Source organism: Lipotes vexillifer, unplaced genomic scaffold, assembly GCF_000442215.2.
Source record: "Lipotes vexillifer unplaced genomic scaffold, Lipotes_vexillifer_v1.1 scaffold43, whole genome shotgun sequence".
Taxonomy (NCBI): Eukaryota; Metazoa; Chordata; class Mammalia; order Artiodactyla; family Lipotidae; genus Lipotes; species Lipotes vexillifer.
Window position 1 is genome coordinate 3,526,903 of NW_006770037.1, and position 15,841 is coordinate 3,542,743.

At 37.3% G+C, this 15,841-nt stretch overlaps 1 protein-coding gene across 6 annotated transcripts in view; it reads left to right on the forward strand.

Annotated features, from left to right (window-relative positions):
- KTN1 (kinectin 1) overlaps positions 1–15,841 on the forward strand; it is an 83,276-nt gene that overhangs the window by 16,499 nt on the left and 50,936 nt on the right. For all 6 annotated transcript variants that reach the window (XM_007445989.1, XM_007445990.1, XM_007445987.1 and 3 more), the window contains exons 5-11: positions 4,800–4,916; positions 7,813–7,953; positions 10,411–10,517; positions 11,332–11,464; positions 12,872–12,959; positions 14,368–14,534; positions 14,951–15,019. In XM_007445989.1, the coding sequence (XP_007446051.1) occupies positions 4,800–4,916; positions 7,813–7,953; positions 10,411–10,517; positions 11,332–11,464; positions 12,872–12,959; positions 14,368–14,534; positions 14,951–15,019 (822 nt within the window). The remainder of the gene's footprint in view (positions 1–4,799; positions 4,917–7,812; positions 7,954–10,410; positions 10,518–11,331; positions 11,465–12,871; positions 12,960–14,367; positions 14,535–14,950; positions 15,020–15,841) is intronic.

Genomic DNA, 15,841 nt, shown 5'->3' on the forward strand with positions numbered 1-15,841 from the left:
AAACCAAATATTCTCTTCTGTCTGGACTGTCCTAAAACCCCCAAGCCCCTACCCACTAACTTCTTTCCTTGGTTATTTCCTCCATCAGGTTTCCATTTACATTTCCTCACATAAGGCTAATCTGAATTCCTAGTCTAAATTATTCTCTTCTCTCTCATAACCATCTGAATTTTTTTTGTCATATAGCATTTATCATGGCATATGTCTGTCCATACTTCCAGTATCTATTGACAACGTGTTTTACAAATCTGTGGCATTTTACAATGTAGTATGCTTGTTGGACAGTCTCCGTGTGGTGCCAGCAGTGGCTCAGAGTAAACAGTGTGTTCGAGGATCATCAGAGTAAGTGTGATAACTGTGTGACTTTGGATACAAAGTTAGATTATTCTCTTGCAAGGAACGTTCTTGAAGTTCTTGATTGAAGAATTTATCTTTTGATTTACTTTAATTGGGTAAGTGTATATCTTAAAAGGGCTCCTGGTTATTTGTGAGGATTGGGAAAATCTTGCAGGGAAAAGCATCCAGCTGAATTTAGTTACTACCTGTTTGAAATCACTGCTTTTGAAAATTAATTGCTTCAGGTGTTTCTCTTCTGACTAAGGATGGTGGTGGTGGTTTATGGGTGCAAGAGTAGTCATTTTATTGCTTGAGACAGCTTTGAACTCTAGAGGTTGGGTGGTAAATCAGACTCCCCTTGATAGCTATATTAGGCAGGCCAAGGAGGAAGTTGGGAACTGTTAAAGATAACGTTTTGAAATAGAGTAAATATTTTGAAACCTTACATTTTTCCCTTTTCCTTGGAACCTTTGGCTTTCGATTAAAATCTTGTTCTATGTTTCTTATGGTGTGGTTCTATTCTTATCTTCGGGGACTCAGTGCCCTTGTAGATCCACTCTTATCAGGGAAAGACTTGGTAAGTTTAATTTCTCCCTTTTCCTGTCACGGAAATTGATTCTTGGTCAGACCTTTTAATAGATTTCAAGGTCCAGGATGTAGATGAATCCCCACACCTAATAAAGACCACTTCAGAGAAAGGGGGAAGATAAATGCAGGAATATAAGCATAGATGTAGGATAGAGATAGAGGAGTTAGAGGACTTGCTGACCAATTAGATATGGTGGCTCAAGAAGAGTCTAGAATGAATGCTTGTTTTTGCTCTGGAGTAACTGGATAGATTGTGGTGACAATGGTATTCATGAGCACTTTGAAAAGGAAGAGAGAGTAGAGGGTTATGAAAATATTTAGGAAGTTGTTTTAGGCATCCTTTGGAGCATTTAAATGGATATAATTATTTCACAGTTGAATATATAATTCTCTGGTGTTGAAAATATATTGCAAAGTGGGCAATTTCGGAAAGTAATCAACTGTCACCAGTACATATAGTGGATATATGTTAGTCCAGAGAGGATGTGGAGAGTGGTAAGAAAGTTCAGGAATGAACCTTGAGAAGCACCAACATTTAAAGGTCAGGGAAAGCCACCACAGAGTATAGTGAGAGGAGAAACAGCAGGAGACAGTGGAATCACAGATGCCTGGGGAGGGTAGAGAGTTCAGGGGTGGCGGGAAAAATCAGCAGTGACATGCTTTAGAGCAATCAAGGAGAATAAGGATTGAAAAAATGGATTTGATATCCTTAGTGAAAGCAGTTTCATTGGAGTACTAGACTATAAATAAGTGATGAATGAATAGGAAAGGTGATAGTATCCACTTTGAATAAGCTTAGATGGGAAGGGAAAACAGGGTAAAAGCTAGAGGGGGTTTGCAGAGTTGGAGAGGAGATGTTATGTTCTATGTGTATGTACACATGCCTTTGTGTTTAAGCTATAAGACACTTCTGTTGTATATTTAGAGTGTAGGTTAAGATCCTGGGCTCTAGGGTCAGATTTCCTGGATTCAAATCTGGACTCTGCCACTTTGAGCTTTGTGGCTTTAGATGAGTTACTTAACCTCAGTGTCTCAGTTTACCCATCTCTAAAATGGGAATGATAATAAGGTATTATCTTAGAGTTCCTAGCATAAAATAATTGCTCAAAAATGTTAACTCAGTGTGATTACTAGTAAGAAAACATTTAAAATGTATTTGAATTGTATATTAACACATATATATGTGGAATCAAGAAAAATGGTACGGATGAACCAGTTTGCAGGGCAGGAATAGAGATGCACATGTAGAAAATGGACATGTGGACACAGTGGGGGAAGGTGTGGGTGGGATGAATTGGGAGATCAGGATTGACATAGGTACTCTACTATGTGTAAAATACATAGCTAGTGGGAACCTGCTGTATAGCACAGGGAGCTCAGCTCGGTGCTCTGTGGTGACCTAGATGTGTGGCATGGTGGGGGCTGGGAGGGAGGTCCAAGAGGGAGGGGATATATGTATACATATAGTTGATCCACTTCACTGTACAGCAGAAACTAATATAACAGTGTAAATCAACTATACCCCAATTAAAAAAAAATAGAAAAGGCAAAAAAAAATTGATAGTTTTGGTTGATTATTGATTTCTTCTTGTTGGCCTTTAAATATACTTGCCTCAATTATGTGGTTTTTTTCCAACTCTAAGTTAGTAACTATTTTGGCCCCATATTGTATAACAGGAGGAAGTCTATTTAAAATTTTTCCTACCTTCTCTCTTCCTTCCCTCTCTACATTTGTTAATTATAGCATTTGTTTATCACATCCTTACAATATTTAATGTTTGTTTTGTGACTATAATTTTTATGTTTGTTTCAGTCTTAATTCTGTAGCTTAATGCTGGGTTCAAAGCTTGATACCAGTTCTTTTACCATAAGCTTCTGTATTCATCTCTTGGTTGGCTGAAATTTTTTTTTTTTTCTGGAATTGTTTCAAGAAGGGCTTATGGAACCTGTATTTCCCAAATTCTGGCAAGTTAAAATGCTGCTTTATTGTCTTGGTACTTGAATGATAATTTGGTGGGGTATAATTTTTCTGGGTTGCACTTTCTTTCCTTGAGAATTTGTCATGCTTGCTTTACCATTCGCTACATTCCTATCGCTGGATAGAAGTCTGAGACCAGCCTGAGTTTTGCATTCTTTTTTTTTTTTTTTTTTTTTTTAAAGGCTCTGCCACATGGCATGTAGGATCTTAGTTCTCCAACCAGGGATCAAACCCATACCCCCTGCATTGGGAACCTGGAGTCTTAACCACTGGGCCACCAGGGAAGTCCCCTGAATTTGCATTCTTTTCATGTATTTTTGTCAAAATAAACTCTCACAATGAAAACATCCTTTGGGTAATCAACCAAGTTTTTATTATTTATTGGACTTTCCAGTGTCCACCCTACTGTACAAACATCAAGGGATTCAGCTTCTTTGAAGTCATGGGAATTTTGCTATAATGTGGCTTTGCATTGACTCTTCTATCAGTATTGCCTTGGGCAAAGCATGTCTTTTCAATCATGAGATTCAGTGTCCCTTAAAAGAATTGAAATAATGGGTATCAATTAAGCATAAGTTGGATCTTCCTTGCCTATTGTCTTTATCTTTCATATTTTTGTCCTAAAAAAAAATAAAGCTTTGGTTTATTTCCTCTTATTTTTATTTACTTCTCTCCACCCTGAACTCTATGTCTTCTCCTGTGTTTTCAGCAACATGTCTTTTCCTGTTTGCTACTTCTAATTGGATTGTATTTCTGAGATGGTGTTACTTTTACTTCTACTTTGGGCTTTGCCAGCTCATATTTCATCTCTTTCTGTGGTCTTATCTTTCCTCTGAATTATTTCTTGTGAGCTCTGTTCTTTGCTCTTGTTTTTCTAGAAATTGTTGCTATGTTAGGCTTTCGAAAGTCATAGTGATAACGTTTTTTTTAATCACAGTTTGTCTGTTCTTGACAATCTTTATGGTGATTTTTCTCCACTTGGCATTTGGTTTTTCTTATTGCTTTCCTTCCTTTTTTCTCATATCTTACATAGACCTTGTTTTATTTCTTTTTCATTAATACTCCTCTTCCAGTGAGGGGTGTTTCTCTTGGATCATCTCTGTGGCTAGGGATTGATAATGAATGGCTAAGGCGAGCTGTTCTCCTTTGGCTATGTGTGAAAATGAGTTCTTTTAGCCTTTCCTTTTTCTCATATAAGAGTTCACTACAGAGGGTCTCACTGTAGAGGATCTCTCTTAACTCTGCCTCACTGATTAGCTGCTCTCTTTGAATAAAGTTTACCTGTATGATTTCTTCTTTCCTACTTCTGGCTTGTTAAGACCTCCTACCAAGAAAATTCCTACCTTCTATATTTGTGCTTGTTCCTGATGTCAAATGGGGGATTGTTGGTTTTATCTTTCAGTATATTCCTGTTAACTTCAGAGAACTATGTACCCATGGCACCTCTGTAGTCTTGGGTATATTTTGACAAGGTTGTTGAGCATCTGATCTCCACTGCTTTTGGAAGTCTTTCCTGATATTATGCTTTGACGTTACAGATGTTTGTTTTATTTTGGTTCAGTTTGCATTTTATTTCATACCCCTCTTTTGATCTTTTAGGAGGAGAAGGGAGAGATTACTATCTTGATTTTGTGTTTAAAAATGGAAGTCATAATTCTTTGTAAAAATCTGTTTCTTGATTGATATGTGTCCTATTTTATGCATCAGAATATGTAATGATACAGTGATTTTTCTGAATGATATTTCACTGACCAGTGTTTAGCAGTTATTCTACTTTATATGTAATAGTGAACTCTGCATTGGCCTAAGAACACTTGATACCAGATAGTTCATTTTCATAATTTTCATTAGCCGATGTTTACTATTAACTAATTTTGTATTGATTTCTCAATTGTAGTCAAATAAAGGAGAGTTGACTGCACTTGTACATCAGCTTCAAGAAAAAGACAAGTTACTTACTGCTCTGAAGGAAGATGCTGCTGCTCTGAAGGATCGGTGTAAGCAGTTAACCCAGGTGAAGACAATCTTGTATTTAAGGGTTATACTTTCTAAATCAGATACAATGAAGGATTTTAGAAATTGTCCATAATTCCTGATTTATTTGTGCAGTAGATTTATACCACGTGAAAGTAATTTTCTTTTAGAATTTAGGTGGTGGTGATGGGGTCTCACTCTTTCATGTTGTTATAGCCTACAGTTGAATTGTGAATTTAAAATAGCAGTACTTATAGGTATACTAATTTCTGAATAATGGAAACCTGTGGACATTGGGAGTATGTTTCAATTGGTTCTGACCTAGAATTATTCTATAGAAGCACAAAACTTGGTGTGATCTTGTTTAAATCCAATTTATGGGACAAATGTGAAACTTTTTTTTTTCTTTTTTTGCGGTACGCGGGCCTCTCACTGTTGTGGCCTCTCCTGTTGCAGAGCACAGGCTCCGGACATGCAGGCTCAGCAGCCATGGCTCACGGGCCCAGCCGCTCCGAGGCATGTGGGATCCTCCCGGCCCGGGGCACGAACCTGTGTCCCCTGCATCGGCAGGCGGACTCTCAACCACTGCACTACCAGGGAAGCCCAAATGTGAAACTCTTACATGGGTGGTTTATTCATGAAGGTTTTTGTGATATAATTTTTAATCAGTGAAGTTCTTTAAATCCCATTTACTTTGAGAGGTTTAAAAAAAGGCCTTAAACAAGTGTAAAAGTACAAACTTCCAGTTATAAAATAAATAGGTCCAGGGGATGTAATGTACAGCATGGTGAATATAGTTATTAATACTGTGTTGTATATTTGAAAGTTGCTACGAGAGTAAATCTTAAAAGTTTTCATAACGAGAAAAAAAGTTTGTAACTGTGTGTGGTGATGATTTAGCAATAAATGCGAGTATTGAATCATTATATTGTATACTTGAAACGAATATAATATTCTATGTCAGTTATATTTAAAAAAATCATGTAGACTGAGAACATAATTGAAATTCTGTAGTAAATGTGGTCTCATTTTTCCCGAAGTGCTTGTTTCTCCTTTTAGGTGTTAAATACAGTAGACTAAATGAGATTTATTTCACTGTCGTTATGTAGCTACTTGATGACGTTATGAGAATGGCTTCATTTGAATATAAAATCTTTTCTGTGAATTTGAGGTAAATAAAAAAAAGTCAGTGGAAAACTTGGTTAGATTGATTTTTTTTTTTTTTTTTTTTTGCGTTACGCGGGCCTCTCACTTTGTGGCCTCTCCCATGGTGGAGCACGGGCTCCGGACGCGCAGGCTCAGCGGCCATGGCTCACGGGCCCAGCCGCTCTGCGGCATGTGGGATCTTCCCGGACCGGGGCACGAACCCGCGTCCCCTGCATCGGCAGGCGGACTCTCAACCACTGCGCCACCAGGGAAGCCCTGATTTTTTTTTTATTATTTTATTTTTGGCTGCATTTGATTAAGATTAATCAAAGTTGTTGCTAAAATAAGTGTTTCCTTAAGATTAGAAACTTTACTGTAGTCTTCTGTAGCTATAGTTTTCTGATTATTTTAAAAATTAAAAAAAGAAGCTATTTACTTTTGTGTAACTCATTGAGCTGTATACTTAAGATGTGTATACTTTTTTCCTAAATGTATTATGTGCATCAGTAAAACAATTTGCAAATGTAAATGAACTCTTACGGGCAAACTGTTATTTAAATGAAAATCTTAAAGTTTGTCAAACAGTTTCTGAGAGCAGGGAAAATGGACTGATCATACCTGCAGATAACTTTAAAGTTGCTTGGCTTTCTTGCACTTTAATAGTTAATATTTATCCTAGGAGTTCACAATACTTGCAACTCAAAGTGAAATTACCCTTTTAATGTTTGACTTGGGAAGATAATAAAACTTCCTGAGTTTTACTTTCCCTATTCTGCTACAAACATATCTTATCCTTATCTCTTACCTTAGGATGAAGACTTTTTTTCTCAGCTCTTTTTTTTCTGGGGGCCTATTCTGTACCCTAAAAGAGCTGGTACCTGGAAATAATGAAGAATTACCTTGTTTTGATTTTAAAATGTTCTTTCTTGGGGCTCCCCTGGTGGCACAGTAGTTGAGAGTCCACCTGCCGATGCAGGGGACGCGGGTTCGTGCCCCGGTCCAGGAGGATCCCACATGCCGCGGAGTGGCTGGGCCTGTGAGCCATGGCCGCTGGGCCTGCGCGTCCGGAGCCTGTGCTCCGCAACGGGAGAGGCCACAACAGTGAGAGGCCCGCGTACCGCAAAAAAAAAAAAATGTTCTTTCTTATAATCAAGTTAGAATGTAGGATTTTATTCCATGTTCAGGTCTTTAACTCTTAAACCAGAAAGTGCATTTGAAATATGAGTAAACAGAACAGCTAAGTGTTTATGAAGGGAATTGGTGTAAAGAGCAGGTAAGATGCAGAAGACAAATTTTTTTTTTAAAACCTTTGACCTTGCTTTTTAAGCAAGTACTTATTTCACAATTCAAGATTGGGCTTCCCTGGTGGCACAGTGGTTAAGAATCCACCTGCCAATGCAGGGGACAAGGGTTCAAGCCCTGGTCTGGGAAGATCCCACATACTGCGGAGGAACTAAGTCTCTGCACCACAACTACTGAGCCTGCGCTCTAGAGCCCACGAGCCACAAGTACTGAAGCCTGCATGCCTAGAGCCTGTGTTCCTCAACAAGAGAAGCCACCGCAGTGAGAAGCCCACGCAGTGCAACGAAGAGCAGCCCCCACTCGCCGCAACCAGAGGAAGCCCGCGCGCAGCAACGAAGACTTAACACAGCCAAAAATAAATAAATAAATTTATTTAAAAAAAGAATGCATGATTGTTTTACTGATGTTGTTTTCTTCTTAGTAAAGTCTTGTTCTTATTTTTTTAAATAACATGTTTTTCATATTTTTTTTCTGATTTACTCTTCTAGGAAATGATGGCAGAGAAAGAAAGAAGCAATGTAGTTATAGCAAGGATGAAAGATCGGATTGGAACATTAGAAAAGGAACATAATGTGTTTCAAAGCAAAATGCATGTCAGTTACCAAGAGACTCAACAGATGCAGATGAAGGTATATTTTCATTCTTTGAATACAAAATTAAATATTTGTATTCATTTAATTAGCAAACTTTTAAGTGCCCTGGGTTGGGCTTTGGTACAAATGGCTAATTAAACTGGCTCCCTGTCCTTAAGTAAGCAACTTATTGGGGAGGCTGGAAGTTGACAAGTAAATATGCTGTTATAGTAGAGGTAAGCACCAGGTACTTCGGAACAGTGCAGATGAGAGGTGGGGAAGAGAAGGATTGATAGGGAAGACTTTTTAGAAATGAGAAGCAGACTGTGTTGAATCTTTTGAAACAATTAGGCATTGTTAGGAAAGCAAGTGAACAAATGGGTGCTGGGTATGAGACTTATTACTTGGTGTAATTCCTTCCCATCCCATGAGATGATGGTTTGGTAGGTCTCTTTTGGGGCCTAGGATTGTGCTTTTTAATGAGTGCACTCCAGGTGTTTTCAGCATAGGTCGTCTAGTGATAACGGTTTGTGAGAAATACAGTAAAGAGTTGTGGTATTTGGGAATCAGGACTGGAGTGAAGAGACCTAGAGAAATAGATAGAGGTCTTGTCTTAAAGGGCCTTATATCCCTGAAGACTGGGGAGCCAAGTGAAGGAGTTTAAGCAACCCAACAGTGTGATTATATTAGTATTTTAAATTATTACTCTGGCATAGTATGGAGAGTGGCAGCAGTGTGGAGTGGAACAGGGATAGTTGAAAGGCTTTTGCAGGAATCCAAGTCAGAGAATAAGAACCTTAAGTCAGACATTGATAATGAGGAGATGAGTTTGATAAAAAAGAGATAGTAGATAGGGCTTGATGATGGAGTGGAGAAGAGAGGAAAAGTGATAATGGTTTTGGCCTAAGTGACCTTCTCTCTCTGGTCCTTATTTTCACCTGTTTTCTTTCAACATTTTAGAAGGTTCAGTGCTTACTGCCTATTTTTACAGGGTTATCCATTTTCATGATTTCGGTTAGGTCTGGACCAGTGATTTTTGTTGTTGTTTTGAAGAACATGGTTTCAGTCTGCTTGTCAGGTGGGCTTCTAACACTCCCTCTAATTGGACTTTGTGGACCAGTGATTTCTTTTTGAAATTGTTTACATTGCTCGCTGATGCTTCAGTTTGAAAGTGTTTGTCGTCACCTCAAAATTAACGTATGTCTAAAATCAAACTCTTGCTTCTGGTCAGGTTGTTTTTATTTTCTAATGTTTTGAGGCATTATTATCCTTATGCTTGAATCTTTGACTTCTCTCTCCCTTGCCCAATCTACAGTTTGTTCTGAAATCTTAAAGATACTTTATTTCGAGTTATTCTTGCATTCAGGTTTTAGATATGACCCTAGTTTATTATTTCATACTAGCATAATTATAGCACCTTAATAGGTCTCTCATTTCCTTTCTAATATGTGTAATTAGTACCAGGTTTTTATTTGCAAAATATTACTTTGATCACATTGGTAGTCTGCTGAAAAATTTACTGCTATTGAAGTTCCAGTGTTTTCTGTGGAAATACCAGTAATAGCGATAAAGAAGTGAATGAATCTCTTCTCAGGTTCTCACTGCATCCACTACTTCGATGCTCTAATTTGGCTCAATCCTCCATCTTCCCAGGCCCCAGCCATTTGAAATATTCTTTCCCATTAACCAGATTATTGAAGAACTGATTTTCCTGGCCTTGTGTGATCTTTTTTCTTCTTAATTCTGACTTACTGTTCATTTGAAAATTAATGGGATACATGTAGCAACATCTTTTATTGAAGGTTAAGGGTGTTGAAGTGATTCTTTTTTTCAACTTGATTGCTTATAGAGGCCAGGATATAGATTACATGTGATAAGTTCTCTGAAAAGTAGAAACATAGACTTGATTTTCTTAATTGAATAGGTTTACTAAAAATTATTAAGATTATTTCACATACTAAATTGAGGTTGTGGAGATACAAGATTCAGTGTTCTTTGTCTTTTGATTCTGTAATTCTGAAATAAAAATCAAGAAGCCAGATATTTTAGCACGTAGAGTTTTGTGTAGTGAATTTGCCATCTATTTGGCTATGGCTCAATCTGTAACTTATGTAAATGTTTTGAACATGTTTTCAGTTTTTAAAGTTTTGATTACTAAAATCTTTCATTAAAATATTGCTAACACAAAATTGACATATTAATTCTATGTGAGTCTATTGTGTAGGAAAGAGTTCTAAAACATCTTTTAGTTCTAAAACAGCATCTCAGTGTATTTATTTTGCCTGTGATAGCAGCTGGCATCTACTTGCATTCTTGAATGCTGTGGTAGCTTATGTTTACTTTGTATTTGTCACTATCAAAATTTATCCCTTACATTTGTTTATATTTATTTGAAAAGGATATCCAGACTTCATTCTATTGATATTTTTTACATTCTCATCATAATAAATTTTCTTCGAAGTTAGCTTTGGCAATCATTGTTTTCTAAATCTTATGTGTGTAAAATAATTTTAGTTCCAGCAAGTTCGTGAGCAGATGGAGGCAGAGATAGCTCATTTGAAGCAGGAAAATGGCATACTGAGAGATGCTGTCAGCAACACTACCAACCAGCTAGAAAGCAAGTATGTTTGCAAATGCTTTACTTTTAATAGAATGGCAGAGTATTTTCATTGAATGATAGTGTTTTCTTCAGTCACCAAAATGGTGTTTGATAATAATTGGTTAGACTTTTGTTTTTTACACTTGTTTCTAAAATGAATTTTCTAAAACTATCCTCTTGCTTTTGAAGAACCTCTTCAGCTAAACTGTATGACAAACACTAGTGCCACCAGTGGAACAGTTTATAAATTTATGAGACTGAATTTACAAGTTTTAAACCTTCTATTCCATTTAACAGTAGTTCTCAAACTTCATTATTCTGAAGAACATCTGGCATGTTAGCTAAAAATCATATTCTTGAGTCTTACCCTTATAAGATTATGATTTATTGGCTCTGAGATGTGGAATCCTGGAATCTGCATGTTAAGACACATTCCTTGTGATAGTGATTTAGTTGGCTCTGGGCTGTACTTTGACAAACAGTCCAAGAGAAGACTAGTAGCATGCTTACATAGAATAAATATTCTGACTGGTTGATTTTAATAGATTTTCAGAACACTGATTTGAGGGTGACACTGTTGATTCATGCTCATGGTGTATGGTCATCTGTTTTTCTTGATTATTTTATAGTAATTTTAGAATTTGTGTTATTGTCATCAGAATGATTCAGATTACACTCAACCAAACTTCATTATTAGTAGTCACTTATAGCATTCATTTTCATTTAGCTATAAGTGGAATTACTAACTCAGCATAACTCATATAAAATATATTTTGTTTACTGTTTATATGTGTTTTGTAGTAATGGAAGGTTCCTAATCCAGTTACTGTTTTCAGGCAGTCCGCTGAACTAAATAAACTGCGCCAGGATTATGCTAGGTTGGTGAATGAGCTGACTGAGAAAACAGGGAAGTTGCAGCAAGAGGAAGTCCAAAAGAAGAATGCTGAGCAGGCAGTTACTCAGTTGAAGGTGATATATTCCTACCTTTATCATTTCATAAATAATGTAGGTATTCAATTCAATGACATTAAAGTGTATATAGCTTTGAGAAGTGTAGTTTGAGGCTTAATGGGACTTGTAGTCTTAGTGCTCTGCCTGTATAGAAACGTGTACACTAATGAAAGAATTGAATATAGGCTTGAGTTTGAAGTTAAAGACTTTTTGAAGATATGAAAATTGAAATTAGCTGATTGACAGGCATACACAGTAGAATTTCGTCATATATATGGAGGTTAGGGTCTAAATGTGTAAGGCAAAAATCAAATTTTTGATAGGTAGTTAAAATCACCTTCAACATTGCTTATCCATAACTTGGATTTCTCAGTAAGTTTAGTAGAGCCTGTTTTTATTCCAGCATTGGAATAGATGATTGTCCTTTCCTTTAGCACGAGACAAAGTAGTGCTCCAGTTGCTTTCACTTGAGCCATAGTGGGAAAAAACCACACACTGTTTCTTTAGACACCAGAGTGGCACTTGCTGTCATGAGGTGCTTATACTAGGAAGACACGCATGGGGTTGCTCAGGCTGACTGAGAGAGAGGAGTGGACTCATTTCTCTTGCACTTTTTAGGCTGTGTACATTGAGTAGAGTGACGAGTAGAATTGTCTGTTCCTCCTTTTACTGGGGAGAGGATTTATTGAACGTATAGTTCAATTTCTGTAAGTTAAATGTATCTGACAGACTCTTACCTCGGTCATTGATACAATCAATATAGCTTAATACCAGTTCCAGAGTAGTAGGGGTTAACAGGGCTTTGAGAATAATTGAATGCAGAAAATAGCATAAGTTTTGTTTTCTTGAAGTTTTCATGGGTCCCTGTGGGAGAGTGATATAGTTGTCCTTTCTTTCAGTAAATATTTGTCTTGCTGGTGTGTTTGCTGGTAGCATTTATAAATATGGAAGTTTGTGCTCTATGGATATGGATAAGTAGATAAATGACATTAAATATTATAGTCATAATTGAAGTGTTGTGCTATACCTAAAAATAAGAATTTTAGGTGCCCACTGAAATTTAGCAATAAAGGTACTATCCTTTTGAAAGCCTATCAGCTGAAGGAAGATCAGTGGAAAGCTCATCGAGCAAAGTGGATCAGGTATATCCATAGTAGTAGCTATATTGATCCATCAGCACAAATATTGAGTTTCTGAAATAATCTCCAATCTGTAAATCGTGTGTATTGGAGGGTAGAATTGCAGTGGCTGATAATATCTGTGCATATTATCAGGCTGAGCACATCTGCCTATCTTATTAAAATGTAGGAGACTAGTGATTAGTTGTTGGAATAAGCAGTTTTATGTCACAACAGTAAAGATAGAGGATGCTTTTTTTCCGTTAAATTGGAATCCTGTATTTGTGCTGACTTATCCTTTCTCCAGGTTCAACTGCAAGAAGCTGAGAGAAGGTGGGAAGAAGTCCAGAGCTATATTAGGAAGAGAACAGCAGAGCATGAAGCAGCTCAGCAAGGTAAGGGGAAGTGGTATTCATTTAAATTTAGTATGTAATTCTGGGTAAAATTTCCTCCCCTCTCCATATGTGAAGACAGTGTAAATTGGCATTTTGGTTATAGGTCAATAAAAATAGCTTTTACACTTTCATAGTACTTTTATTTCTTTAACATTTCTTAGGGTTTTAAAAATAAGCTCTCTAGTTTTGTCTGAGGCATTAAGTTATAGTCAATAAATAGGGTAATGGGAACCTGTGCATCTTCCCTTTCTGTAGTTATTCCCTCTGGTTCCTTGATCAGTTCTTCATTTAATTTTTTTTTTTCTAAGAAGGACTCATTCCTATATTGTGAAGAGAAAAACAGCAAGAGCATTACCATTCCAAGTAGTTGACTTAATTTTTTTTGGCTGCATTGGGTCTTCGTTGCTGCACGCAGGCTTTCTCTAGTTGCAGCAAGCGGGGGCTACTCTTCATTGCAGTGCGCAAGCTTCTCATTGTGGTGGCTTCTCTTGTTGCGGCACACGGGCTCTAGGCCTGTGGGCTTCAGTAGTTGCAGCATGCGGGCTTAGTAGTTGTGGTGCGTGGGCCCTAGAGTGCGTGGGCTTCAGTAGTTGCAGCGTGTGGGCTCAGTAGTTGCGGCATGCGGGCTCTAGGGCACGCAGGCTTCAGTAGCTGTGGTGCGTGGGCTCAATAGTTGTGGCACATGGGCTTAGTTGCTCCACGGCATGTGGGATTTTCCCAGACCAGGGATCGAACCCGTGTTCCCTGCATTGGCAGGTGGATTCTTAACCACTGCGCCACCAGGGAAGTCCCCAAGTAGTTGACTTAAAACTGCCTACTTAAATGCTAACTTTCACTACTTATTCTTAATTTGATTAATTCATTTAGGAAATAATGGAGCTTGTATTAGTGTGTTTTATCTATGTTTCCACTACTCCCCTTCCTCCCATGAAAATGGTGGAGAGCTAGTAAAATATAGTTCCAAACACAAGGCTAGATCATACAGAGTTTTGGCTCTGTAGACCTTTGGTTTCCTCTGATTTTTTTCACTAAATAACTTACTAAAGCATCTTTGGGGAAATAAAGAATGCTTGCGAGAAATGATATAAGAGTTTTAAACATCCATGTACCATTCATTTCACACATTTATTGATTATGTATTTTGTGCCAAGCCTTGGGTACAGCTCTGGGTATAGGGAAAAGGCAATCTCTGATCTCAAAAAGCTCACTCTCTGGGAGAGGAAGTGAATTAGTACAGTGTGGCAGGTGCTGTGAAAAAGGTAAGCATAGACTGCTCAAGGGAGCCGTATGCAGGAAGCAGAGGAGAGATTCAAGGAGAGTATTCTAGAGGAGGCAGTGCCTACACTAACGACGAGTAGCAGTAACCAGGCCAAGGAAGAGACCTTTATAAAATGCAATGTTTTGTTAGATTTACAGAGTAAATTTGTGGCCAAAGAAAATGAAGTACAGAGTCTGCATAGTAAGCTTACAGATACCTTGGTATCAAAACAACAGTTGGAGCAAAGGCTAATGCAGTTAATGGAATCGGAGCAAAAAAGGGTGAACAAAGAAGAGTCTCTACAAATGCAAGTTCAGGTATCTAATTTTCCCTCTTTAAAAAAAATAAAGACGGGCAGTGGTTGGATGTGTCTTGTGTAGAGGAGAGAGGGTAGCCTATCTTATCCTAATTCTGGAGTGCGGATGAATAATTCTAATTTAATCTTCAAGCAGTTGTCACAATATGATCTGAATATGTGCTCAAAGATGCCTTTACCCACAGTCTTATGCTTTTTTGCATTAGATTAGGAACAGTACAATGTATTCTTAATTTCTGCTTTGTAAATGAGCTCTCAGAATAGAATGCCTAATCATTGTTTAAAATGACGCCTTTTGGAATCTAAGAGTGCCTTTTTAAAGGTAAACAGATGTACCTGTAACTCATTTTGTTCATATACATTGGTATATTTAACAGAACACTTTTCCCTCTCCTTTTTGGTTGCTCTTTATGAAAGGATATTTTGGAGCAGAATGAGGCTTTAAAAGCTCAAATTCAACAATTCCATTCCCAGATAGCAGCCCAGGTAATGGTACTTTCTTATTGCTTGTCATTAGTAATGGCTTCCTAGCTGTGTAAATAATCTGAGTGCCTGTTGAGTGCTGCGTACTGGATTAGTAGTTGGGTGACTAGTCAGTGAATCAACTGGATGATCCTAAGTGCTAAGCACTCTGATAATTACGTATAGTGCTGTAAGAAAACACTACGGAAGAAATCCAAATCTAATGGGAAGGTGGGTTAGAGAGTTTTTAACTTTAGGAGGAAAAAAATGTTGATTGCCATCCTGTCAGAAAACAGGTGTGAAGGATGATAGTTTATGTTTTAGAAGTATTCGCTAAATATTGACTAGCCATAAGGGAAAACTTAGTATACCCTCAGGTGTTAGCAGTATGTTAACCAAAGCTCTCAGGTTATATATGCCAAAGAATCATTTTAAAATTTATACTTCAGTATAGTTTGAGTGTGAAACCTTCCAAAGTTTTCTAGGTGGTATTGTAAAACCTGTTAATCTTTGGCATCATTCTTATGTAGCATGATAAATAGGTAGATAGATAGATATAGATATATAGCCTTTAGAATACAAATAATATAACATTAAGAAGAGAAGAAACTTGTAAGTACTTAGCTTGTTTCCATAATATACATACTGTGAATTTCAGTTTCAGTTCTTCAACTTTAAACTTTTAAAAGTTGTTTGTAGGAAAAGTAATAGCTTAGAATAGAAGTCATTTTCTGTGCAAAAGGTAGTTTTAACATTAAAAAGTTGTTTTTAACGTTCAGGCGAGTTGGAAATCCCAAAACTTTGAGGTTGCAACCATTTTTTTCTTTTCTAATTGTTTTCTTTGTA